At 27.5% G+C, this 26,796-nt stretch overlaps 1 protein-coding gene across 1 annotated transcript in view; it reads left to right on the top strand.

Annotated features, from left to right (window-relative positions):
* Positions 1-227: 227 nt before the first annotated feature.
* Positions 228-26,796, top strand: part of LOC107444469 (multiple PDZ domain protein) — a 55,763-nt gene continuing 29,194 nt past the window's right edge. Inside the window, exons 1-14 of the mRNA XM_016058620.4 lie at positions 228-466; positions 4,674-4,780; positions 5,636-5,770; positions 6,514-6,822; positions 7,663-7,789; positions 8,728-8,819; positions 12,829-12,964; positions 13,298-13,372; positions 13,812-13,888; positions 14,056-14,217; positions 16,635-16,958; positions 19,824-20,066; positions 24,953-25,021; positions 26,379-26,604. Coding sequence (XP_015914106.1) covers positions 4,712-4,780; positions 5,636-5,770; positions 6,514-6,822; positions 7,663-7,789; positions 8,728-8,819; positions 12,829-12,964; positions 13,298-13,372; positions 13,812-13,888; positions 14,056-14,217; positions 16,635-16,958; positions 19,824-20,066; positions 24,953-25,021; positions 26,379-26,604 — 2,044 coding nt within the window. The 5' untranslated portion in view covers positions 228-466; positions 4,674-4,711. The remainder of the gene's footprint in view (positions 467-4,673; positions 4,781-5,635; positions 5,771-6,513; positions 6,823-7,662; positions 7,790-8,727; positions 8,820-12,828; positions 12,965-13,297; positions 13,373-13,811; positions 13,889-14,055; positions 14,218-16,634; positions 16,959-19,823; positions 20,067-24,952; positions 25,022-26,378; positions 26,605-26,796) is intronic.

Here is a 26,796-nt window from a genome sequence, read left to right as displayed (position 1 = left end):
AATTATAACCTGCGAATGATTGGATGTGGTGTGTGAATTTGTCTTTCCTGTAAAATTGGATGTGACGCATGTATTTTGTCTCCACGGGTCATCCCGGTCATCCTCAGGGTTGTTAGACCGTCGCCACGAACCCATTGCGAAATTTGCATTTATAGGCAAAAATATTTTAAGCAGTGAAAACAGTGCATAAATGTGCTCATGCTGTTTTTTTTTTTTTAAAGTTAACTGTAACTTTGTTTAAAAAGGTTTCGTTTTCTGAATTTCGTCGTAAACCCTGTAAAAATATTATAATAACGCAAAATGCTTTGAACTTATTATTTATTTACGTCAAAAATGTTGCGTATTTTTACCCTCGATTGTTTTTATTTAATGTGTACCTAATAATTCTTTCTTTCTGATCTCATTATTTAGAATAATTGTTGTAATTGTTGATGTTATACCTGCTTTCTCCCGAAAGCTTGCATAGGTAAATTTTTAAATGTACCTTTTTCAATTTTTATTTTATTTCCTTTTTGTTGTTTTTGAGTATATTACAGTAAAACCGCTGTGGTTATACAAAATATTTTCTTCATGCTTATATGACTTAGGCTCTATTTATTATCTTTGGCTGTAGATTTGTTTGACTACTCTCTATACAATTTATTTTATGCATTTTATGTTATGAAATTTGTCAAAAATGCTGAGTAATATTGAAATTATCTTTAAATATTCTATTCTGCTCCTCTAAGTCTAAATTTACTTTCGTTAGTCACCTGTTGGTTTATTATACTCGAATTTTTTTAAAATCATAACTGCTTCTAATTTTCTAAAACAGCTTATATCGAAAATATCGCAGATATCTTGTTTATCTGTTATTCATGATAAGTCATTTGCATGGTTGTAGTGGCAAATTCAGTGGGTGGATGCTAAAAACTGTAACATTTTATGTATGTTAATCAAAATTATTGGGAATATTTTTGTATTGTTATCGATGCCAAAATAATCTCTAAAATTTGAAACTAGAAACGCCAAGCGAGAGACTAAAAAAGCAACAAAACAAACAATAAACTTCTGCAACTTTCTTTTTTAAACTTGCAAGTTTAAAACCAATTTGTCACTATGATAGTAGTAGTTGGAGCAACAGATTATGGTATGTAAATATCCCCAAATTTCTTAAAAACTGCATTTAGTTTAAGATGTTTGACATCAAAGGTGAAGTTTTAACTATTCGCATTAAATTCATAACAAAGTTTTATGGTGCCTTAAAAATATAAAATAAAAAGGTTGTTATTAACAAATCTAAACATCATCAGGGCTGCGTGTAAGGATTGGCGAACTGGATCACCACCCGGGGCCGCTAAAAATTCAGGACTGATGAACAGTTTTATTACAAGTTTTTCTTTACATTTTCTAAATCCTGTATGTATTTTTACTATTCTTTGGATTTACTATTCATGCAAGTTATTGTAATATATATTTACAATTGTGTCTAATTTTATTTCAGTTAATGTTCCTTTTTATCAGAAATGTAATTTTTGAAATAACAACAGGGAACTTTTTGTTAACTTTCAACTTTCATGTCATAGAAATTTACTGCATTAAGAACTACAACTATTACCAATTTGTGTGTGTGAGGACGACAATCTGTAAGAACTGCTGCAGAAAATGTCAAGAAAAATAATAAGCAGGGTTGGCATGTTTTAAAAATATGTAATTAAAAAAAATCATAATAAATTTATGATTTTTTAAGATCATAAATTTATACTGTACTACATTATATAATAATACTGCATGATAATAAACCATTGATGTCAAATCTCTGATAATAAATGTTTTATTCATAGAATTAAAGAGTAAGTTAATAAATTAAAAAGAAATATATCTTTTTGTTTGTTTGTTCAAGAGGTTCTTTTAAATTATAATTTTTCATTATTCATTTCTTATCAGTTTCATATTTTAATGTGCGCTTTGTAGTATGTAAAGTAATTTGCTGTTTTATTATTTATCAATAAATATACACAATTACTGTACACATTAAATTATATACATATTTATTTCAATACAAATAATTTGGAAACTTATTAAATGTGTAGTTAGGCTATCTACTTGTAAATAAAGAATAAAAACTTGTTTTGCAAATATTTTATTTTTTAAAATTTTTTCAGTTCTAAATTAAATAACTTTTTATTTGACAAGTTTGTTCTCGGCTTTTGTAATTCATTAATGTTTTTAGTTAGATGAAAAAATAACTGATTTAATTTATTCAGTAATTAGTTGCAATAATTAAATAATATTAACCTTTTTATTATTAGTGGCATTAAGAATTATAGTTGCAGTATTATTGTTAAATAATATGAAGTATTATATCTACATTTTGTCATAGTTTTAATTGTTTAATGCGAAAACAATTTTTAGAAAAATCTCATTGAAGTAACAAAAATCCAAAGTTTAATATGTGCTTAGTTAAACAAAACGTGATTTTTATTAATCATGATAAATTACTTTAATGTTTCACCCAGGGCCACTAAAACCCAAAGCAAGCCCCTGAACATTATACATAGTTATTAATTTTTATTTCATTTCAAAGTGAGGTTCCTTAAATGGTTGCTTTAAATTTATGCTATTAAGATTGAATAGAAAAAGTCAATTGAAAATGTGGTGTATATTCTTGGCAGGTGGCTAAGTATTTTGCATTAAATATGCTTCAAATAATATCAAGAAATAATATTGCATTGAAAACTTTTAAAAAATATTCTAAATCTAATTATATGCATAAAAAATTGTTGCATTAAGTGGATTTCACAACAAATGCTACAATTCTAAATTTAATTACACTTTAACATTTATAAAAATGTAATTTTATCAAAAAACCAATGTTGGTATGTTTTTACTACACCTCTAGTTATTCACAAACTGTAGTTTATGTTAATATAATCTCACTTATGATATTTAATTTAAAACGAGAATGTGTGAAGAATATTTTGGAAATGCAATAAAGGCATAAAAAAAATTTTTTTTTGTTGCTCTGAACTGCTTTGGTGTTTTTTGTAATTTTTTTATTTAATATTTTTTTATACAAAATTTAAATTTGTATCTTAATTAAATCTCAACTTTCTTAATAGCAAAAAGCAATTTTTTGTGGTACATTCAATTAAATTACTTGTTAAAGTATTTTCAATCATTATTTGTATGAAGTAATCTCATTATGATCATAGGCAGTAGAAGCCTATTGTGAAATAGTAAAACACTTTTAAAAATATAAAGCAATTATTTCCAATAGGCTGCTTGTTACAGTTAATAAAAATCAAGTGGGGTTAGAAGGGAGTTATTTTTTTCTCTTTGAAGTTAAAATCAGTTAACTATGACAATTTAGCACCTTTTGACCTTTTATTTACTTTACTCACTTCACAAAATGTTTGAGTTTTCATAAATTCACTTTCTATGCACAGTTGCTGTGGCACATTTCTCAGTGAGGGAATGCTGAAAATTCCAACATTTTGTGTACTCATTTAAGAAAAAAAAACACTAATAACACTCAGTAGTGTTATAAAACTTTTGTTTTGAACTGTATTTGGTATAAAATTCTTTAAATGATAACCATTTTAGACTAAGTTTATTTTTATGTAGATTTTTGGAGGGTAGCTTTACTTTTTTTTGTCAAATAAAGCAGCTGCAAGAAATGATACTGCACGCAAACTTTAATTACACATAAAATACAGAAAAAAAATATACAAATTTTAAAATAAATGGATAGAAATTTACTATCAATAAAAAAATGCCAAACCAAAGAATAGCAGGGATGATTTTATTGAAAAACCTGTAAAATATACCTGTGGGGATAGTGTTATCGACCATGCCAACCTTTTTCTATCAAAAGATACCTGAAGATTAAATCAAGTTAGCATGTCTTATATGCTAGTGAATTGATGTTTAATAATCATAGTGGTAGTTGCACCACAATGCTCCCCCACCAGAATTTTATCAGGGATAGAATTCGATGAACAGACGACCACAAGTAGTTGTATTTGCCAAAGGATGGGAGAGCTTTAGCACTTGTCGTGAAAGCCGTATTAAGTTCACAGTTGTGTCTGTAGTGTCTTCTGTGTTGCTATTAGCATTCGAGTGTACCCCAAGATTGAATTGAGTTAGCATGTGTTATATACTAGTAAATTAATGTTTAATAATCATAGTGGTAGTTACACCACATACCTATTCCCCTCATATTCCCCCCATTTCAAATCTAATCCTATTGGACACTCAAGACTTTTGGATTTCTGCTATAAAGTTATCTTTGGATTTAAATCTGTAGTGGCAAGATATAGCAAAAATTATTATAAAAAATATTTTTGTTTGGATATAATTTATTCTCTTTGCTTACCTTTCTACAATCCTTTTTCATTTATAACTTTCTACCAAACATTAAAATAACATGATGTAGAATTATTATAAACCGATTAAAAATTAATACTTTTCATGGTTGTCAATGTCAGGAGAATATGATTTTGTTACAAATGAATTATTTAAAATTTGTTTAAGGGAAAAAGAATTCCTTTTTTATTTCAGGCTTTTGTCCTATATGAATCTCCCTTATTTATAATAAAGACTTTGATATTAGAGTATATTTCATTATATTTTTGTACTGAAATAGGTGATAAGTTTCTTTATTATTTATATATTTGATTGTATTATTTCAGTCAGGATCTGGTGCTTTCATGTTTTATCAGCTGTCTCTATGTTCATTCAGGTGGAACCTGTCAGAGCCTCAGTTCTGGATGTATTAGTCTGTTGTGTAGATATGGTTGTGAGTAAATTCTATTTATGACAGTTGTGAATCTTTAGCTTGCATTTAACTATAAAATTCCTAAAACAATAGGTGGTTTAAGTGCTACATCATTTTGAAACATAATCATTAATTTCTTTTAAGTAAATAACTGTGTGAGAATAAGTTTATACTGTATTAGAGTCATTAAGACACTTTATGAAAGACTAGGGTTCTATCCTTAGTATAGCGGTTTAAGGCCTCCTCAGCTTTAGATCAATGGGCACCAGCTTGTCTTGGAAGTAAAGGAGGTTGGTGTTCTATGCTGATCTCATTTTATGTGCACCTGGTTTTGTAACCCTCAGGATATGATCACAAAACTTTAACCTTCATTATCCTCCTTGCCCATTGCTTGCTTTTTTTATAGAATTTTGCTTTATATAGAACATTTCAGATATCTTTTGACTTATACCTACTAAACACGGCAACTTTATTAATCTAAGACAGATCAATCATAAAATGTTTGAAAATAATTTTTAGATACAATGACTTAAAGGCACAATAATTTGAGCTTAAGTATCATTTACCCCCCCAAGAAATTGAAATTTCCTAGAGCATTAGAACTTATAATAAGTTTATCAATTTTAATTTGGTTAGCTTTTGAAATTGTAACCTCTTAACAAATAATATAACAATTAATGTAAAAAATATAAGGTTCTTGATTAGTTACAGAAATTTGTTCAATGGGATTGTTATTGTTTACAACCCACAAAGTTAATCTGGTTTATGGAAGATTGTAGTTTCTAGAATTGTGTTATATCCATTTTTAACTCTATTATATTTCTATAATTTATGTAGTGTAATTTAAAAGCTCACTACAGGTGTTTTTTCCCCCAGCTTAACACCGAATGGGTGCAGATTGAAGCAATAGACTTAAATAGTGATGGTTCTTCTTGGGGATTTGGTATAACTGGTGGTAGGAGCACTGGTGTTGTGGTGAAAACTATAGTTCCTGGCAGTGTTGCTGATAAAGTAATTCTTTGTTTCATTTATCCTATTCTTATTAAAGTAACTTTGCTTAAGTTCCTGCATGAAACAAAGAACATATAGTTAATTTATTTCTTTTTATGACATTTTAACCCCTATGTCACCTGATAAGTAGTAATATAAGTACACAGATAACATCAAATGGAATTTCTCATATAGCTACTTTTTTTATTCCCTAACTTGCTGTGCTAAGCATATTAAATTTCTATTTGTTTTAGTGAAATAAAGTTTTAAACCATTTTGTTACACATATATTTAAGCTTGCTTGCTCAATAATGGCATGCCTAATGCACAACAAATGCTACAAACATTTTGGGTTGTCATTTTTATGTATAATTTCAGTTATATTTATTAGTGTGACTGATTGAAGTATATATATGGATGATTGTTAATTTCATAAAGCAGTCAATTCCTAATCAGAAAATATCCATTAATATACTCAGAAATTGTTTTTTCTTCTTTGTGATACACTTTTTGTTAAGAAATTAAGTGTTAAAAAAGTAATTTCTAATAAATTTTGAACAAAGAGTAAGTAAATAATTTTTAAATCAAACTTCTAACCTTCTGGAAGTTTAACAAACCAGTTACATTTTAATATTTTCGACAATTTAATAGTTAAACAGTGTGGTATTTATTATAATTATATTCTAACTTTGTATAACAATTTAAAAGCATTGTTTTGACCATCTTAGAATATAAATGATATACTTTGACTTTTTCTCTTTCAGGATGGCAGATTGCAGATAGGCGATCACATTATCCAAATTGGAGACATAAGTCTTCGAGGTATGGGTTCAGAACAAGCTGCCATGGTTTTAAGACAATGTGGTTGTCAAGTCCATCTTATAGTTGCTAGACCTGTTGAATCTAACCCCCCTAAGGAAAATCTAATTTCAAGTGCTTCTGCTATCGTTCCTACCCGTATTCTTAATGAACCAGAAGAGTTAGAACAACAACTTAATTTATACCAATCTGGATCAAATGGTTTTCCTGATTCTATGTTGACAGATATGTATTGTCAGGAAACTCCGGCCTTAGTGAGTGTTTTCTTTGATGTATAGTCCACTAAAAAGTAGGCAGGGGTTTCTTAATGGTAACATGTTGTGCTTTTAGCTGGTATCAAACGTTAGTTCATTATTAAAAGTAAAAATGAATCTAAGCTGTGATACTTTTTGAGTAATTTGTGCGGGAAATAGGAGAAAGTCAGGAGCTAAGAAAATCACAATATCTAGATGCCTAATATGCTTTTTATGATATTTCAAACTCTTCTTTGCCAAGCTAGACTTTTAAATATACTTTTTATTCCAAAAATATAGTTCGTCATTTTTCTAAGCATTGGTATTTCCCCATTTATTCAGGAGACAACTATGAAAAAGATTTATATAATTTTAAATGTTTTTTTCAATCATTGTTATTTAATAAATATTATTAATTTTAATTAAAAGAAACTGTCATTTTCAAAAATTTATTAATAGTACTTAAAAACAGATTGTAGGTATAAGTTTTATGTTTATATGTTTTTGTTATAAATTTATTTAAAGATAAATGACGTAAAAAACATAACATAAAATCTTGATTTCATTCCAAATATTTGCTTTTTCTTTGTGATCTTTTTTAATCTAAGTAATTAATGATTCAATTTATAAATTTTCTCACTTGTAACAGGTTTTCAATTAGATTCAGTAAAGTATAATTATGTGTAATGTATGAGTTCTCAATCAAAACTAAAAGTATTGAGTAATTGCATAGTAATTAAAGTATACCTGATTATATGAATATAAATCAAAAGTTTTTGATATTTTTTGCTTAAGGTAACTTGTGACAAAATTTAGTTGTTAAATGAAATTGTTAAAAACTTTCATAATTTATATTCATAGGTTCATAGAGATTCTGTAATATATAGAGGTAGAAGTGATAAAATGGATATGGAAAGTTTTGAAGTCAACTTGGTGAAGGATCATCAGGGATTAGGCATTATTGTTGCTGGCTATGTATGTGAACGAGGTAAATTCAGATAACATACTTGTTGGAAACAAAATATTTCCTTTTAATAGATTTATTTTTACTGTGATAATCAATTGTTTCTTTCTATAACTATATACTTTTAATAAAGCTGGTTTCAAATATATTATATTTATAATAAAGTCAAACCTTGATTCTGGAATTTGTCAATAACTTGGAGAAAAAATTTCCTTTGCACTCATTTTCAAAAAATCTTATGTTCTTTTCCTGTTAACTTCAGTTTTTTTTACCACAATTGAAATTGTATTTTTATCCTAAAGGGGAAAAGAAGAATAAACAATTACAAATTTCTAAAGGAACACTTTTTTAAAAAATTGGAAAAATAGTTTCATGTGATTCCAAATTCTTTATTGTACATTGTGTTATGAATAATACAAGCAAAAGTATTTAAGTATTGTAACAGTAATATCCACTTTCAACTTAGCTGGAAATTTATGGCCACTGTGTTTTATTTATTTTTATTTCATATCTTATTTATTGTTAAAAAATGTCTAGCAAATTTAAAATAATATATTTAGTTAAAAAAGGCACTTATTTCTCAAAAATTCAAATGTACGCTACTACTCTTTAAATTCAACTACTTTTTGCCTCTCTGCTTTCTTTTCTTTTTTAATTTTTCACCAATAGCATGCAAAATCAATGTGATAACATGTAGCTGTTGCTTGTTGCTTCCATCTATTTCTGTATAATACATATTTTACAAAAAAAGGGAGATGAAAATTAGCTCATGGTCACAAAACGAACATTTCAGAGCTAAGTTTTGACCATTTCTTTATTTTATGCAAAATATACATATCGTTATGTATGCAATATGTTACGACTATGTGTCATCTTGTATCAATTAAAAAATATTATTTTGTCTTTGTCTCTTGCTGTTTGTTAGTACGCTAAATATAATTGTATTGCTGTGTACTTTTTAGAGGACATATCTGGTATCTTTGTTAAAAGTATTGCTAAAGGAAGTGTTGCAGACTTATGTGGCCAGATACGAGTTCATGATCAGGTTGTAGAGGTAACAACAATTGTCAATGTATTTATTTAAAAAACAATTATTCTTATACAAAGTGTTACTAAAGTCTGCTAATAAAACAAGAAACATTATAATAAAATAGTTTAGTGCAGAACACATGACTCTTAAATTCATTGATTAAACCAGAAAATAATAACTCTTTAATTGTTTAAGAAATGATTATTTGCAACTTATGTTTAATTTTGAAGAGATTATGTTGCTCTTTAAAATGTAGTTCTAGAATGTTGTTCGCTATCAAGTTAGCAAAGTTCTCTAAACTGATATATTCTGTTTCTAATTTTCTCAAACGAACAAAAAAGTTCTGCTCAATTATCTGTGCTAAATGAGTTTCAACCCATGTTTCTTAAGATATATATATATATATGTAACATAAAAAGCTTCAATTAATCTTTTTATGTTAGTTTCTTTGCTATAAAACTTCATCCTAATTAATTATTCTAAACGAAATACTTTCTCACACTTTTAAAAGCCACATCCTGTTCTTAAATCTATTTTTGGCTCAAGTATGCATTTAATTAAGAGCAGGACATTTTTCCCTTGCTTTGTGTGGGAAACGCGCGATCTCTCTCACAAACCAATAGCAACTACTAAAATTTCCCTCTTTCCCTAAATTAAGACATTTTACGGATTTTACTTTGCAAGATTTTCCCTAACATATAACCAAGGAGCGCAACTTTTCATGTGCACTTTTACTCATTCTCATGACTGCTCTTGTCTAATAATTAATAAATAAATTTTGTACCCTCCTTCCCGACCTATGACCTGTTTTAATCCTTCCACTCGGCAACGACGTTATAAGTCGCCAGGATTGAACGGTCGGGAAGGGGTACAGTTCGTACGGTACATTAAAGATATTAAATATCTCATTTGAAAATAAATAAATCATTTTCGGAAGAGGGTACATCAAAAATATGGAATAACTTCAAATCAATTTTTCAAATGGACATTTGGTAAATAAGCAGTCAAATTCTTCTTCAACTTATGGCAATAATTAATTCATCCTGTATCTTCATCAAAAAAAAAATAATCTCTTCAATCATCAAACGTTTAGTTTATTATAAATTATACCTACGCACAGTGGAACTAAACGATCATCCGTTTTCCATGTCTATGCTGCATATTTTGTCTACGTTCCTGAGAATACTAGAAAGCTGAGCTTCAATTCCTTCCTTGGACTAAAAAGAAAAACTGCATCGAATTCCTGTTAATTAAAATGTTTTATTGAAACTATCCCTTTGAGAAAGCGTTGATTTTGCCACTCTTAAGTGCTGAGCTGGATCTTATCGTCGATGAATAATTGTTCTCACACCCACGATGGTCTACTTAAATATTCGACATTCAAAAGAAAAATAAGCTTCAATTTCTCCGTCACTATTGGTGTTAATTTACGATTCATCTTAACGAAGAAACAAATTTTTTCCCTAGCAGCTCACGTCTTTGGTTTTGGAATTGTGTTTACGGAATTTCAACGCATTCCCATCTCTGTTGTGGTTTTCAAAATATCTCGGACTAATTCGAACTTTTTCAGGTATCCTTTGAGTTAAAGTTTTTTACATTTCTCATAAATCTATTTCTTAAATGATTATGATTTTAATTTTTTCCCATATTTGATGTTTCAAAGTGAAACTACTTTTTATATATTGATAGTATTTACTGTTGAAATTTTTATTTCTTTAAATTTTTATTTTCAGTTAATTGATTTATTTGATTGAAAAGTGTTTCGAGAAATTATTTTCATATTGTTTTATGTGTTACAGCTTCTATGATTTTTTGAGTAGTAGAAATTATATTTTTGTTTTACAGTGATTAGGGTTTAAATGAAAATGCCATTTAAATTTTTTTTTCTCTTCGTAATGCAACTGCAGTAATTATTGAAATTTAATTTAGATATGTGAATGCAATTACGGTGTTGCAAAAATTAAATCAAGAAATGTTGAAACTAATGCAAATAGTTTGGAAAAATGAATAAAAAACTTGTTGTTAGAATTTAAATTGAAGTACAACCAGACATTAATGCTTTAGTCCAACGTTGGTAATTAGTTCATAGCTCAGATATGTCCATAAATAAACAAAGTCTCTTATTGCTGAGTGACAATCCCAGCATAAAGATAGGAAAATGATCAAACACAAATTGAAACATTTAGTAACCATCACACTTCAAAAACACGTTTAAAATAGAAATGAAAAAATTTGAATTCCCTAACAAAATTGTGACAAATGAAATTATCAATTAAGATCTCTGCACAAAAATTACTTTAAAAAAATATCCGAGCTAAAATTTTTTTAAAAAAAAAAATATTTATGTCCAAGAAAAAAGAAAGAAAGAAAGATAGAAATGAAAAAAAAAAAAAAGGTAATTTGCAAAATAACCAAACTTGCACCTCAGATTAAAAATAAGGAAAATAGCTAGATCAGTCAAAAATTAAAAACTGATTTACCTTAATACCATATTGAATTTGAAAGCTTTGTTTTGGATTTCAATTAGCGATTAATTGTGTTAAACGGGTTGTAATGTAAAATCTGAGAAGACTGATCACCTTTTCTGATAATAAAAGCAATTTGTCTGTACACATATTTCCTGAAATCCGGGTTAATAATTGCAATAAAAATACCAAGAAAGAAAATAAAAGTACAAATAAATAAATATAAAGAAAGTAGAAAGAAAAGAAAAGAAAGTAGAAAGAAAAATAAGAGAAAAGGAAAAGAAAAATTTTACAGAAGGCATATTTTGGACATAAAGAAAAAAAAAAGAAATTTTTTTCGGATAATTAGCTATTAAAGTGATAAATATGTAAGGTAAATAATAAATAAAGTGAAATGAAGACAATACTGAAATCTTGGACTTCAGAATAACAACCACTGTGTCATTTTTGTTTTCAAACAAGGTAAACAAAACTCAAATCTAATTTCAGATTGAAATTTTTCCTGTAAAACTGTTTTTTGCATTTTGTGTTTTACATTTTAACTTGCACATTTTTTAAAATGTTTATAAATTTTTTTATCATGATTGAAGAGTTAACTTAAAAATTGTTTTTATGAAGAATACTTCTTATAGTGAAAAAGCTGTGTTGTGATTTTAAACAAAATACTTTTGAAATTGAAAAAACTGCTAAGTCAAAAAAAAAACATGTTGAAAATTTTAAATTTGCTGATGATGCTACTACAGATTTTTAATTGTGTTAAAATTTTTACAATAAGAACATATGTAAATGTTTTATAATTTATATTACTTTTATATATTGTTACCATTACAAATTTGGTTATTTTATTTGTACTTCTACCATAGGGAAGATTTTGCAAATGGATAATTTCAAAATTTTTGGATTCTAATTAGACAATTTTGGCGAAGGGGGATGTAACATAAAAAGCTTCAATTAATCTTTTTATGTTAGTTTCTTTGCTATAAAACTTCATCCTAATTAATTATTCTAAACGAAATACTTTCTCACACTTTTAAAAGCCACATCCTGTTCTTAAATCTATTTTTGGCTCAAGTATGCATTTAATTAAGAGCAGGACATTTTTCCCTTGCTTTGTGTGGGAAACGCGCGATCTCTCTCACAAACCAATAGCAACTACTAAAATTTCCCTCTTTCCCTAAATTAAGACATTTTACGGATTTTACTTTGCAAGATTTTCCCTAACATATAACCAAGGAGCGCAACTTTTCATGTGCACTTTTACTCATTCTCATGACTGCTCTTGTCTAATAATTAATAAATAAATTTTGTACCCTCCTTCCCGACCTATGACCTGTTTTAATCCTTCCACTCGGCAACGACGTTATATATATATATATATATATATATATATATATATATATATATATATATATATATATATATATATATATATATATATATATATATATATATATATATATATATGTATCCCTTTTTATTAGCTTAATTCAAGAATATCTTATGTGCAATATAATTGATTTTGTGATAATACAAAGTTTATACTTCAATTTTATTGATTTCACATTTAGGTTGATGGCCACCCTTTAAAAGGTTATTCTAATTGTGAGGCTGTGGAAATTTTAAGGAATACTGGAAAGTATGTTAAACTTCAATTAGCTCGGTACAATCATGGTTCAAAGTTTGAACATTTGCAAGAAGCAATGGGTATAGTATAGAAACACTTTTTTCATTCTTATAGTTTTTTTTACTTACTATATTCATGATATTAATTCTAAGTAATTATTTCAACATTTGATCTAGTATAAAAACAGAATTACTTCATTCCGATTTATTTTATGATTCAGTTAAGAAAATTGTTTTTAATATTTATGCATTTTTCTCTAAACTCTTCGAACTATTAACTAAAAATGTTTTTTATTTCATAGCTACTAATTTTGAGCTGACAAAAATATTACCTCAGATTTCTTTCCATTAATGTTCATTAAGGTTCAATAAAAGTCATTAACATTAGGTATTTTACTCATTGTTTTAATTTAGGAGCTGAAAGAATACATAATGCATATGATTGCACAACTTATAGGAAATCATTAACTACTTCCATTTCTGATAATAGTACGTATTCAAAACACATTTTTTCTATGTATTTATTTTTATTTCCTTCAAAATATATCTTTTTTTTTTACATTTATGTATGCTATGCAAATAATGATGCATATATTTTTATGTGTAGAAAATGAATAAAAATTTATTATGTACTCATAAATTATTATAGATGTAAATCGTCATATAGTTAAATGCTTAAATATAAAATATAAAAACTTTATTATATAATAATAAAATACTAAATATTTTCGCCCCAAGATGTTAGTTTTTAAAGGTGTTTATATTTTTATAAGTTATAATTTTAAGTCGCATTTTTTAAAATTATAATTTTAAGTCACAAATTTAAGAAAAAAATGCAATGATCAATTGAGCTAATTTTGTGTTTTTACATTTGTAATTTACTCAAAATCTGTTTTTCTTTTTTAATTTTAAATTTTTTTAACTGCAGACTTTCCTGTGCAATTTCCAGTTGAAGAAATAAAATCAAAGTGGGAAAAATTGCTAGGACCTCGAAGTGAAGTTATTGTAAGTTACTACTTGTAGTAGAAATAGTGTTAATAAAAATTTGATTTTTTATCTTTTATGTCGACAAGATAGACAATTACTATTTCTCATTCATTGTAGCTTAGTACCTTGCAAAATAAATGCACACATATATGGACATGATAATAGTTATTTCATATCTATTTTAGGTTAGCACTTTGCAAAAAAATGACAACGAAATAGGGTTTGGACTAAATGTTGAAACTAAATGGGACGGCTGTTCTTCTCTTCACCATTTTATTTCAGATATTTGTAAAGATTATTCTGTTGATAGGAGTGGGATGTTTTTTATTGGAGATGAATTATTAGAGGTATATTTATTAACCATTTCTAACTTGCTAAATATGTATTTGAAATATTAAATATAAGCCCTGAATTGCTTGCTTTGATTTATATGCATAGGTTTATGATCCTTTTTTCCATTACAACTCAGAGCATAGTTTCGAAACAACTTAAAATTCTTGAACGTTTGCTGAAACATTAAATTTTGTTTTTTGTTAGAAATTTTGTCTAGAAATATTTTTTTTAAATACACCAAAAAATTCACAACAAGAAAGTTTTGAATAAAGTTTAACATTTAGCTGCTGTTTTATAGAAGATATTGAATGTCAATCCTTTTCTGCAAACCAACTGTGCTAAATCATTAGGCAAAAATGTTTGCCTAAAGGGCCAACATTTAAGTGAAGAATGTGAAGATTTTGATCAAAATCAATTTCAATGCCTACTCCAAGGTCGGCTGAAAGAAACACTGTCTTAAAAGAATATTTTAAAATCTGATGTTGAATATATAATTTTAAAGAAATTCTCACCAGTTTTAAACTTCTGATTCCCTGACATTTTTCCAACCTAGTTAAGAAAATATACATTACAAATTTATTTGTTTTAATTAATAATTGGTCAAATAGTCCTCAAACCAAATAAATTGCAGATTGGAATATATTTATATATCTAAAAACCACGTAAGGGAAAAAAATAATAAAAAAGAAGAGAGATTAAAGAAGAAAAATAATTAGTTTCATTTACTGCACATGAAGTAGAACACATAAAATAAGTAAAAACATGATGAATACATGGAAAAAAATGTATAAATTTTTTAAACAAAAGAAAAAAAATCAATAAATAAATTATTTTTAAAAAAATATTTAAAAATTAAAAAGCCAGAAAACAATATAAGGAAAAGATATCTCTTCATCCGCTCACATGATTAGATCTGCAAAAAAGAGTGCATTTTAATATCGTATTAATATAGCCAAAGCAAAATATATCAATACTATATTGTGAAGAGTACCAAAAAGTTGATGCAAAAATGGAACATATTAAGCGAGAAACAGAAAATAAAAATCCAAGAAAATAAAGAATAAAACACAAAATGTAATGTATAAAGCAAGTAGCGATTTCAAATGTACTTACACTTTCTATTGACGAAAAAAAAAGTTTTTTAATTGTCTTCATAATATGTATACTTTTTTATTTTCTTACCAATATAATTTAAGAAAATGGGTCAATTCTTTACACTCATATGTACAAAGTAAAGTTCATTTTTTAAACAGCAATTTCTGGTGATGAAATTCTTTACGCTATTATGAAAACAGTGGTTGGTTCATTCTCTGATCATGTTTTAAAAAAGTTGATCGCTAAATTATGTATTTCAAAAAATAAAACAAAGAGAAAGCTTGTTATAAAATTTTCATTTTATCCTTTTGCCACAATTTTAAGTTACCTAAATATGGTTGAGATTCAGCGATAAAATCTCATTGATGGAAATCCCAACATATGGTACAAATTGGTAATGTAGAAAGATATTCCTCATTTTGAAACACTTTTATCATGTATTTATTATTCCATAACAAATATGCTTTGAGATGTGTTTAAACTTTTTCTCATATGTCAGATGTTGCTGATTTTTGGAAAATTTGAAATTAAAATATCAAGCAAATTCTTACAGAATTAAATAAATTATAAAAAATAATATAAATATCTAATTTTAGTTTTTTTTAAAACATGTTTATAAATTATTTGAATTTATATTGAGTAAACAGAACATTTTTCTGAGAAAATATAAAATTCACTATAAATAGAAAATTCTTTTTTTTTCCTTAAAAAAATGTAAAAGTGTTCCTGTATGAATTGAAATGTTTGTTTGTTGTTAGCATGCTAGTTTCTTGTATGTTGTAGTTTGTTTCCTTGTACAAATGGAGTGTTTAATTTTTGTTTAGGAAAATGCACTAGCAAATAAAAGTGAACTAAATATTTCATTTTCACTATTTTGAAAACATATCTATCATATCTAAATAAGTGTTAAATTATTTATTTTGATTGCTATTAAAAAATTATAAAATAATTTTTTTTAGTTAAAATATTTTTTAAAGGTATTTCAAAGTCAAATAGTATATATATGTTTTAAAAATTTCAGTTTTTAAAATTTAAAATTTTCGTTTTTAAATGGAAATTTTCTTTTAATTTTTAGGATAACATTTGCTTCCAGCAAATTAATTCAGAATAATAATAAGTGCTTAGTTTTAAATAGTTCTCTTCAATTCATGCTTGTAGAACTGTAATTTCATGCACAAAACATGATATGAAGATTAGTTTTTTAGATGTTTGCTATTGAATTTAAAAAGCAGAAACGACTTACATTGATAAATGAGTAGTTTATTTCATTACTTTTCTTTTATGCTTAATATACAAATTTGTCTTATTCAACTACATATTTCCAATTTTGTTTTAGGTGAATGGTCATCAGTTGCGGAATGCTGAATATTCAGAAGTGCTTTCCATTTTTAAGTCACTGCCTCCAAACATATATTTAGTGTGTGGGAGATCACATCATTGGACTAGTAATTTGTCTCTCATTCCATGGTCAGAAAGAATGGTGAAAGCAAAGTCCGACTCCTCCCTCTTGACCAAAAAGTTCTGTGAAACTGATTATAACAACATGAACAGAAGATCATTGGAAGTTTTGTCATCGCTTGCAACATGGAGCAGTGATCCACACTTCATTGATCTTATTAAGGGAGAGGAAGGGTTGGGATTCTCTATAGTGGAATACAAGGTTTGAAGTTGATTCAATTTTATTTAGTTTACTGTGGTTTAAAATTATAACATAGTGATTTTATGCAATGGAGGGCACCAAATTCAAATTATTCCTCTTCTTGGATTTACCCTTCAAAAATAAGGTGGTAGTAAAATTTTTTTTTTTTTTTTTTTATTTCTTCCGTTAATAAAACAACTTTATATTCTACTGATAAAAATTATATTTTTGAATATGTTTTTTTTTCTTCTTCAGAATTTGATAAAAATAATTTGATAAAAATGTATTCAAATCCATTTTAAAAGAAGGAAAGGATTATTGAAACATTGAGTATCAAAAACGAAATGTACTTTTTATTTCAAAATTTGTCCAATTTAATTAAATGTCATTTTTGTTTGTTATTTTATTTTCATATTTTTAAAAATTTGTACATGAAAATTTAGAAATTTTAGAAACAATTTGCACCGAACTTTAGAAATTTTAAGAACCGATGTATATTGCTGATTAAATCTCGTTACTAATCATAGATTATGATTAAAAACTCATTCACATGACTTATTTTAAAAGGGGACAAATTGATAGAAATAGACAATTTTCAGTGTCTAGTAATTATTGGAAAAGGAATGCACTAAACTATATTAGTGAAATATTAGCAACCTTTAATGCATTTGGTTGTATATTATATTAAGGGTATGTTTTCTTTTTTTTACTGTCTATCTTTTTTTAAATACATGTTCAAACCTATATTTGAAAAAAGAATATTTTAATGGTAAAGAAATTTAAAAAAAAATCTTTTATTAAGATTATTATCAGTACAGTTTAGAAAGTTTTTGATTAAAGATATTTTTTCAATGTATGATTATTTTTATACATTCTATTTCTTTCCCTTAAAGTTTATTCAGAAAGTTTTAATCCACTTTGTACCAGATGCTTTTTAATTGTCACAATTCTTATACATAACAATTTAACAAAAAAAAGGCTTGTTGAAGTATACTTTATGAATATGTGATTACAATTATATTTATCAGTGTGTTTACTTGCCTTGATCAGGAAAATTTTTAATTTCTAAAAAAATTCAGGTAAATTTTGAGTCTCAAAAGAAAAGAAAAACATATCAAATATCAGAAAAAAAAATATTTTACTCTTATGCAATGAATTCTTTTTACACACTCTCCATGCTGATTTTTGATTTTACCCTCTAAAATTTAAGTTTCACCTGATCATTTTTTAATTAGTTGTCATGAGGTAAGGAAACTTCAGTGATAACTTCGATTTTCTTTGTATTTATAATTTTTAAGGCATGCAAAATGGCATTTTTTTAACAGCATGATTTTAATTGTATTTTTTGGTTTATTCATATGTTGCATGCATTTTTTTTAATTCAATTCTTTATATATTGACTTATTATTATTATTTTGTGCATGGATGTCTTGTCCAGTATGTGCATAAATGCAAGCTTGAACTATTTTGATTATGTCTTGAATGTTTAAATTTTTGTTTTTATATACTATTATGTATTTCACCTTTAGGTTGCATTGATATGGTTGGCTTTGACTTGTTAGCTGTAAATTTTCGGCATCTGACTATATTGTTTGGTATATTTTATTTTTTATTTACTATGCAATTTTATTATTTTATTTTTAAAATTTTAAATCAATTTAAAAAAGAAATGCTGGTTTTTGCTTAAAAAATATTTTTGTTTTATCAGATGCTTCTGTAGGCCTTCATTTTAAGTGTTTGAAAGATAAGCATAACACATGTTTAAAATAATTGGAATGTGTAGATAATATATCCTATTTATAAATAATTTGCTTAATGTCTTTTTCATTGCAAATGCAATTTTTATTTCACTTTTTTTCAAAATGTGTATTTTTTTTAGTTCAAAATCTTTTTATTTAATTCTAGTATGCTTAGTTTTAATTAAAAAAATTTCAGAACTAAATTATAGTTATCTAATTTTTTATTAAAGTAAGGTTTTTGAATTTTTTCCAAAACTGAGAAATAATATTAATCTGTACTGTAAAATTAAGCACATTTATAAATAACAGGCTTTGTTTTAGCTAAAAATATTTTAATCTTTATTGTTTTCTCCACTACGTGCATATTTTTTTGTTAAAATAAAACCTTACTCTATCATTATTTATGAATAGTTAATTTTTTTGTTTCGATTTCTGTTTTCTACTTGTGTAATGTTTTCCCAATTAGGGAACCTAATTACAAGACATATTTTTTAAGTGTTCCTTTTTTGTAATTATTTGAATTAAATAGATACTCAAAATATAACTCAAATGTATAAATATGAGTATTTTCATGATATCAAATGTGTTATTACCATTTAACCATAACCATAATTAAAGTTAGCATTTATGAGCAGCCTGCATCAAAAATTAGGCTATGGAAATTCATTAAAATCAAGTAATGGTTTAATTAAATTGTGAGAATTTTATTGAATTAATAAAATATAGTAAAAAATTTTATATTTTGTAAAATAATAAAATACTTTTATTGCTTAAGACTCATCTTCTATTTGTTTTTTATTTAAGGAAATATTAAAAAAAAATCAGTTTATAAAATATTATAAAAAAAATGAAAAGCAAAATTTAAAAAAAACCTAATCCTTTTATAAAATGCTTAAGAAAATGTATAAAAATATTTTCTATTAAAGTATAAAACTCCATTTGCTAGATTAAGTGGCAGTTTATCAAAAAAATATTACTATACATTTTTTTATGCTTATTAGATGATATATAAAATTATATGTATAACTCTAATTGATTTTGAATCTTTATTAGGCATTTTGAGACTCCTAAACTTATGTTTTTAATAGTATGCTTTGAACTTCACTTCTTCATTTTAACTTTAATTGGTATAATGTTGAATTTCTAGGACAATTTAGCTCCTACTGTCCAAGATGAAAATGTAATCATAATTTGGAGCTTAGTACCAGGAGCTGCAGCGCAACGAGATGGTCGACTCTTGCCTGGAGACAGGCTCCTATCAGTAAACAACATAAATTTCCGTCATACCAATGTTGATATGGCTACTCAAGTATTAAAACACCTGCCTAAGGGGGTTGTACGCTTAGGAATTGCTAAACCTACCACATTATCCAAAAGTGTTCCTTGTAAGGTTTGTATTTTATTTGTGGTTTTTAAATTTTTTTTTTTGTGTGTGTGTAACATTTTAGTATTTCATGATTTTTTTATACATTTGGAGTTATTTTAAGAATATAAATATGTTGTTGACTGTTTTATGGTATAATTTTGTATTTTATTTACACTTTTATTGTAGGTATCTTAAAAAAAAAAAACACTTAAATTAATTGGGTATCTTGTTCATTAAATTGTGCTGACAATTAAAAAATTTTAGGATTTCTTTTAATTTTTTAATTAATTCTTAATTTTTTGACATGGAAATCTTGAATTTCGGAAAAGTGGGTTAAAATGTTATTTTGAATGTAAATTTTATTTTTATTTCAATGGGACAGAATAAAATTTTTGAGTACAGTGGAACGTCGCGTATCCGGAATCGGTGGGACTTCCCGAAGTCCGGATAATAGATTTTTCCGTATAATACACCCCTAAGATAAACAAAGCTTAAAATGATCTAATAAACGATCTGAATCTAAGAAGCAAAAAATAAATAAGCGTTATTTTTTGGGCAATAATGTTTTAGTATTTGAATGTGATATTTAATCAATCGAAAACAAAATATTAGAAAAAAATAATTAGTGCTTAAAATTTAGAAAACGAAAAAAAATTGACAGTAGTAATGAAAATATTAATTTGCTCTATCCGCCATTTTGAACTAGAACGATTCAAGGAAGAAACGGGATTCCCCGTCATTCATTAAGGTGGGTAGGTGGGGGAGAAAAATCCATTCCCTCCTTATTTGTGTAGAGAAAATATGTGTAAAGAGATCATTCAAGTTGAGGGCGGGGAAGTTATCAATCAAGCGTTAGGGCGCGGCATGCTGATGGAGTTATCTTTATTTTTTCTTGTGGGACTGAAAGAATCACGTTAGTGGTTGTCAAAACAACGTTAAGGAAGGGCATATTAATTTCGCCTGGCTTAAGAGGGGGAGGATTGTTATCACTTGACAAGTTGAAAAGAAATCTTTTAAAGAAAATACACAGCTATCCTTTACTAAATGAGGTGAATAAAAGAATTGCATTGGAATTCTAAAACGGCCGAAATATGTCTGTTCTTTATTCATTAATAATGTTTAAATATTACTATGCTTTATTTAATCGTTTAAAAAATAATCTGGCGCAATATTACACCTCGAGACATAATTGACCACACTAACTTAGAAAAAATACAGAAAACCATCGTACTTATTGAAAACGACAATCGACGTCACGATTATCGACACGCCAAACTGTTATTTCTTCTTTTTTTTTTATTTAAACTTTAATACATAATTTGTCAATTTATCGTGGTCGTCGGGAAAATCAACTAACCATTAGCATTATAGAAAATTGATTATTTATCAAAATTACGCCAAATACGCAGTTATAAAATGCATTAAAGAAGAGGGAATTACTGACTCAACCATCTAAGGAAAAAAAAACTTCTGATTTTTAAAATAAGCATAGTATAAGTCCATAACACATCACGTAAATAAATCGCAACTAATCACTTAAAAAGCTTTAAAATGACAACAAAAAAAATTAAATTAATGTTACAAGAAACCAGAAAAAAAATTGCCTTTCTCAACGATTTAAATCAAACAAAATATTAAAAAAATAATGCTTACGTAAAATAAAGATCAATTATTTACCTTACATAGAAATCAAAAACTCCTAATAAAAAATGCGTAGGCACTATAAGTATTTTATTTTTTAAACATATCCTTTAAAGAAAGCTGTTTCATTTTCGGTTTCTTATTGAGCAATTTTTCCTTAATCCTATGAAGGGACATGATTTCTTGTTCAGAAATATAGTCTCTTTGTTCCAGTCCTTTAATGGCAATATCTAAATGATTAACTAAATCGTCAGTTGAAATCCTCTCTTCTGCTATTTCTTCTTCACTATCTACACTTTCTGTGTCACTATCCTGCTTGTTTAAAGCTATGTTTTTGATCTCCTCGTCGGTTAATTGGGACACAGTTGGGGCATCATCGTCGCAGTTTAGTGTTTCTACAACATCTTCTTCATCTAATTTTTCCCTCTCACAATGACTTTTGATGTAGTGCAACAACTCTCTCACACTTTCTTTCTCTTTGTTTGGACGAAAACCTTCAAAGAGGGGCTCGTCCTCATCATTACCAAAAAAAATAGTTGCTGGCCAAATATTATTCCAAGCATTCTTAAGGGTCTTTTGATCAACTTCATCCCACGCTTTTGCTATATTCCATATGGCAGTCTTTATGGAATAAGACTTAACGAAGTCTTGGCCATCATTTAAAGAGGTCAGCATTGACATCAAGAATTGCGTTTTATATTTGCACTTGAAGGATCTTAAGATACCGTTATCCATCGGCTGCAAAATTGACGTGCAGTTGGGTGGCAAGAACACAACAGAAACATTTGCCCTTTCCATCAATAACGGTATTTTGTGGGCAGAGCAATTATCCAGTATTAAAAGTGGTTTTTTTCCTTCCAAGCCAATCGACTGAAAATGCTTTCTGACTTGCGGCACAAAATCGTTGTCCAACCATTCTTCCATTAGTTGCTGGGTCATCCAGGCTTTTCTGTTAGATCGATAATTTACGGGTAACACTTTAACACCCTTTAGGGCGCGAGGGCGTGCACTTTTACCAATTGTAAACAATTTGCATTTGTGTGTACCTGAAGCATTTGCACACGCCATAATTGTCATTCTTACTTTACAGTCCTTAACACCGGTTGGATTCTTTTCCTCAGCTGCGGCTAAAGTCTTTCGGGGTACATACCGCCAAAACAGTCCAGTCTCATCGGCATTATATACTTGTTCTGGTGACAAGTCTTCATTTTTAATCAATTCTTCAAAATCTTCTATAAATTTTTCAGCAGCTTCGGTGTCAGCTTCCGCACGATCTCCGCAAATAGATAGCTGGCGCATACCATGTCTTTTTTTAAAGGCTTTCAACCATCCAGTGCTGTAGCTGCACTCCTCTTGAATGGCCATATCCTCATGAAAAGTCTTTGCTTGAGCCATTAACATTGGTCCCGTTAACGGTACGCCTTCACTACGGCATTGTCGTACCCACTCAATCATAACTCTATCGTGATCCTCGTGTTTAGCATTTCGTATATATTTTCGATCCTTCATTGCCAGAGGTGTGTCTGAGTTTGAAAAATAGTCAAAAAGCTTCTCTTTCTGTTTCTTTATATCGTACACAGTAGACTTTCCTACTTTATATTCGTCGCACAACTTAGATACTGATGTGCCCATGTCCAATTTTCTCAGTAACTCTACTTTTTCTTTAATTGATAAAGAAACATTTTTTCTTTTCTTCGACGGACGTGAAGACATCGTAAGAAAAATAAAAGGTAATAAACAAAAATAACTTTTAAAAAAACTTAACACAAATAACAGTAACTCAATTAAAACTTAATAAAAATTACGCAGTTAAAAACTTAAAAAAACAATAACTTGTCAAAAAACTTAATAAAAATAATTAAAAGAAGCAAGCTGTCGATAATCAAAAATTCTTAACTCACAAATGCTAGATCGGTAAAAACGAACAAATGTGACGTGTTGGATTGCTTTAAATACGAGATATTTGGCGAGAGAAATTAATTTCAGAGTATTTTGCAAGACTTATTTCGCCAAGGTATTCGCCTGTTCCTATAATGTATTTGCAGGTGCACTGCATGAAAAAAAGGAATAAATTTCGGAGAAATCTAATTTCGTTCTTGGTTTGGAATAAAAGGACTTTTGTTAGTCAAATTCATATTTCAGTGGCATGGGAGTCTTGAAATCTTTTTCATGTCAATGCTAAAGAAAGAATGTTACCCCCTTTCTTTTCCCCGCCTCCTAAATATTGAATGGACAATGTTTCTCAAGGACATACTCCCCCTCCACGTTTACCCTTTTCTACAGTAAAAAGGTTCCAGGAAATGCCTCATCTACTAGCCAGCTGCATACGAAAGAAGGGGGGGGAGGGGACTCAGTTGTGCTCTATTGAAAACAAATTACCCTCTTCCCCTGCATTCCAGAAGAGGAGCGTCACTAATGGTCACTCCACGGACTTGGTGGTCTTTTCTGTTTCTTTTTTCTTTTCTTTTTTTTTGGGGGGGGGGGAGGGGAAGATCAAGAGATGTTTGTTTATTTTGATTGTTAAAAAGTGTCCGGGAAATCGATCCTTCCGGGAAAGGGACGTCCGGATATGGGACGTTACACTGTATAACATTTTGGGGGTGTAAATCTTAAAATCTTTGTTATAGCTAGCTTTTATTGTACTTAATTTGTTTAAACTTTTGTTATAAAGTAATTACTGAGCAATCTTAAAGTAAAATTGTACTTTACTCATTTAAAAAGTAATTTTTTTATTTTCAATTACTTGGACTCAGGACTCATTCTTAATGATTTGCAGATATAACCTTAAATTTACTTATTATTAGTGCAAACGATATTTTAAGTAACAAAATTGGATTTTCTCTGATTGAATTTACCCTTTTTTTATGGATTCTGACTCAAAATATGGAGGCTAGATGCAGTCTGAAAAAAAATGGTTGAAATAGTATGTTAAAGACAATGGAAAGTTCAGGCCCCTTAATATTTATTTAATTTTTTGCGTATTACACCACCTTAAATGTTATTTCAAAATTTTTATTTCTCAATAATTATTCGACTTTTTCCTTTCAAATGATGGATTTTTTCATTTAAAATTACCTAGAATAAATTGCAATAAATTTTTTTTATTAATTATCGAAGTTTTTTTACCATTACCAAACAATATGAAATAACTCTTTATGTATGATTACCCTGATGATTCGATAGTGCATACTAAGTTTTTATTGAAAATTTCTTCACTATTTATTATTAATTGTTATGTGCAAAATATGGGACAATTGATCTTCTTACAGATATCTTTTAAAGAACCAATTGAAACCAAACGTGAATATCTACCAAATGGATCTTCTCTGCGAGTTTTTGTAAGTGAAAACACTCGCCTTTTTGTTTTAAACCCTTTTTTCATGCATCCCAGTTTAGTTATATTAATTTGTAGCATAATAATATACATTTTTATTAGCTTTTTATAGCAAACCTTCAGTTTTGAGTATTACATTTTTGCTAGTATCAAACCCTCATTTTTTTATTAAATTCCAATTTAATTTTTTAATTTTCTGCATTACAAGGCAATGCTTTTTATAAGCTTTATACATCAGGATCTTCAGTTTTCTGAATGGTAAACGTATTATGAATATAAGATTATTTTATTTTTATTTAAGAAAGATGTTTATACGTTTTTTAACCCATCGTTTAACTGTATGCTTTAGTTAATTTTCAGTGTCTTGTATTTAGTTGCATCTGTCTATTAATCTAGATTTGTTATTCCTCATTAAATTTATTTCTATTCATTAATTTGTTTGTTTGGTTGTTTATGTTTTTGTACTACAGTAAAAGTCGTCTATCTGAAATTTGATTTATCAGAATGCTCAAATAACGAAAATTTTCAGAAGTGATGAAATAGAATAATGTAATAAGTTATTTTTGCTTAAAATCAAATCAAAACATTTGAAAAATCAAATCTCATTTCTTTTGTTTTTAGTAAAACTGGATTTTTCTGGAATTAAAATAGAATCTTTCCATAAATTTAGTTAAAATATTGCTTTAAAATATTCCTGCTCTTTTTCAAAGAAAAAGAAGAAAAAAACTTTAAAACTAAGGTAGAGTGAATTACAGAAGCCATTAACAAATTAAAAAGATTTATAAAATGATGGATATGCAGGTAATGTTGATTTCCAATAAAATTAAAAAGGAGAACATATTAGAAATGTGTGTTATGTTGTTTTAATTTGTGTCTTAAGTTTCTTTAAATTAAACTAATTACCATATAATTTCTCATATCTTGAAGAAAAATAAAACTATTTCATGAACTATGAATATTAAGTAGATTGGATTAAATGGGAACAGTTTTGTTCTATTCACTATTTTGCAATTTTAGTTTATTTTTATTATTTATTTTTTTATTGCTGTTATTCAGTTTTTCATTTATCTTTAACCATAATTTAGAAAACTACTATATTTAATAGGAAACTAGAAATAAAAAAAAATTCTGACTCTTTCTCTTCTAAATTTTTACTTAGCAATTAAATTTTTTTTATTTACTTTTAATGGTTTTTACGGCAATTATAGCCTAAAAGATAATAAGCGTTGGGACGCTTAATAATCACGAAAGCTTCAACACACATCAGAAATCTGGGTATTCCAGATAATAGAGCTTGTACTTTGCATTTTTTATTCTTTCATTGAATTTCTTTTGTCATCACTAATTTTTATGTTCTGTAGGAGTACAATGGTGTTTGTCATACTTATGAGGAGCCTTTAACTTTGTATGGGACGCGGTCTCAAACTCCTTCCTCTTTATTCTCCTTTGGAAATGATTCTCGTTGCTCAACTCCTTTTAGCAGTCCTGGATTATCATCATCTGGAAAACTTTGGGCCTTTGATGTGCCTATCTTGCCAGCTGCCCTTGAAAGAATTGTAAAAATTAAAAAAGGAAATAATAAACTTGGTAATTTTCTTATATTTTTAATACAGAAGTGTGAAATAGCATTTTCAGATGTGGTAGCAATATAAAATATTTGCTTCACCATTAAAAAAATCAGCTGAGAGAAAAGAATATAGCTACAAAACTTATGAGAATTTAAAAATATTTTTTATTAAAATATTATTCTTTAGTAGACCTCTTGAAAGAACAGTAAAG

The sequence above is a fragment of the Parasteatoda tepidariorum genome, chromosome 4 (assembly GCF_982258835.1).
Source record: "Parasteatoda tepidariorum strain Cologne lab strain chromosome 4, Ptep-v5.0, whole genome shotgun sequence".
NCBI lineage: Eukaryota > Metazoa > Arthropoda > Arachnida > Araneae > Theridiidae > Parasteatoda > Parasteatoda tepidariorum.
This window is presented reverse-complemented; position numbering and strand designations above follow the sequence as displayed.